The sequence below is a fragment of the Gekko japonicus genome, unplaced genomic scaffold, assembly GCF_001447785.1.
Source record: "Gekko japonicus isolate JY-2015 unplaced genomic scaffold, Gekko_japonicus_V1.1 scaffold2807, whole genome shotgun sequence".
Classification (NCBI taxonomy): Eukaryota; Metazoa; Chordata; class Lepidosauria; order Squamata; family Gekkonidae; genus Gekko; species Gekko japonicus.
In genome coordinates, this window is record NW_015160309.1 from 175,133 (window position 1) to 177,184 (window position 2,052).

Genomic DNA, 2,052 nt, shown 5'->3' on the forward strand with positions numbered 1-2,052 from the left:
ACTCTCCCCCCCCCCCCCTCGCCCGAAGATGTCGGAGGTGCGGCTGCCTCCGGTGCGGCCGCTGGAGGATTTCTTGCTGGGCTCGTCGCGCTTGGCTCCGCCGGACCTGCGGGACCTGCAGCGGTGGCACAACCGGGTGCTCAACAACCTCCTCTACTACCAGAGCAATTACCTGCTCCTGCTGGGCGCCGGGCTGCTGCTGGGCGGGTGAGTCGGCGCGCCTCGGCTCGGCTCGGCTGCCTGCCGCCTGCGCCACGGAGGCAGGGGACTGGGGCGGGGGCAGTCGGGGCGCCGTTCCGCCAAGAAGGGCTGGGCGGGCATTCGGGGGGATCCGGAATCGGGGCAAGGGAAAACCGGGGGGGTTGTTGTCTGGTGGGATCCATCTGTGCGCCTTCTGGGGGGGGGGGGGTAGTCAGCATTCTGGATGGGTCAGGAAACCCCTGGGGAAGTAGGGGGGCCAACCTCCAGGTGGGACCTGGGGATCCCTTGGAATCACGGCTGCTCTCTAGACGACAGAGATAAGAACATCAGAGAAGCCCTGCTGGACCAGGCCAGTGGCCCATCCAGCCCGACACCCGGGGGCCATCAGGAGGTCCACCAGCGAGGCCAGGACTCCAGAAGCCCTTCCTACTGTTGCCCCCCACACACCAAGAAGACAGAGCATCCCTGCCCCAGACATAAGAACACAAGAGAAGCCAATGTTGGATCAGGCCAGTGGCCCATCCAGTCCAACACTCTGAGTCACACAGGGGCCAAAAATACCAGGTGCCATCAGGAGGTCCAGCAGTGGGGCCAGAAGCCCCCCCTTGCCCCCCAAGCACCAAGAATCACAGTATTCCTGTCTATAGTAAAGGTAAAGGTTCCCTTGCTCGAAAACCAGTCGAATCCGACTCTAGGGTTGCGGTGCTCATCTCCGTTTCAAAGCCGAAGAGCCGGCGCTGTCCGAAGACATTTCCGTGGTCATGTGGCCGGCATGACTAAACACCAAGGCGCACGGAACGCTGTTACCTTCCCACCGAAGTGGTACCTATTTATCTACTTGCAATTTCTTGCTTTCAAACTGCAATTTCTTGCTTTCGAACTGCTAGGTTGGCAGGAGCTGGAACTAGAGACGGGAGCTCACTCCGTCTTGCGGCACCCGGGTCTCGAACTGCTGAACTACTGACCTTCCACAGCCTGCAGGTCAGCATCTTAACCACTTGAGCCACCGCAGCTCCTTTTCCTATCTATACCTTGTGGCTAATAGCCACTGATGGACCTCTGCTCCAGATGGTTATCCTGTCCCTTAAGAACATAAGAGAAGATCGGTTCCCCTGGAGAAAATGAGGGCTTTGGAGGGGCAGTTTTATGGCACTGTACCCCACTGAGGTCCCTGTCCTCCCCAGGCTCTATCCCCAAATCTCCAGGAATTTCCCCACCTGGATCTGGCAACCCTACCCCCTGCCAGTGGACGGGGGGGGGGAGGCACCTGGCAACCCTAAACAGGAGGGCAAAGAGAGGGTGCAGTGGGCACGGTTGCCCCCTTTCCCAGCAGAATTCACCTAGTTGCCAACTCCAGCTTGAGAAACTCCTGGAGATCTGGGGGCAGTGCCTGTGAAGGGGGGAAATTTGGGGAGGGGTTTTACGGCTGGAATCTGTGATGTACCATAGAGTTTGCCTTCTGAAGCGGCCTTTTCCTCCAGAGGCACCGATCTCTGTGGTCTGGAGATCAGCTCTGATTCTGGGAGATCTCCAGGCCCCTAATGCCACAGAGTCCACCCTCCAAAGCAGCCATTTTCTCCAGGGGAACGGATTTCTGGAGCCTGGATTGAAGATCACTTGTAATTCTGGGACCTCTGCAGGCCCCACCTGGAGGTTGGCAACCCTGTTGTGCTTTAAAGACCAAATTTCCCCCGTTTTCTACTGCCTTGAACGATGACCATCTCCGTGCCCATAGCGGGGAGAGGGACGAGCCTGGGCAGCTTGGCCCACCGGGGCCTCGATCAGGCGGGGTGGCGAGGGGAAGGGCGAGGCCAGGAGCCTTGGGAGGCTGTGGCCTCGACCGCACCGGGG

The 2,052-nt window shown here is 59.7% G+C and overlaps 1 protein-coding gene across 1 annotated transcript in view; it reads left to right on the top strand.

The window, feature by feature from the left end:
* The first annotated feature begins 25 nt into the window (after nt 1–25).
* The window catches only part of PRAF2 (PRA1 domain family member 2), an 8,902-nt gene continuing 6,875 nt past the window's right edge, over nt 26–2,052 (top strand). Inside the window, exon 1 of the mRNA XM_015416599.1 lies at nt 26–207. Coding sequence (XP_015272085.1) covers nt 29–207 — 179 coding nt within the window. The 5' untranslated portion in view covers nt 26–28. The remainder of the gene's footprint in view (nt 208–2,052) is intronic.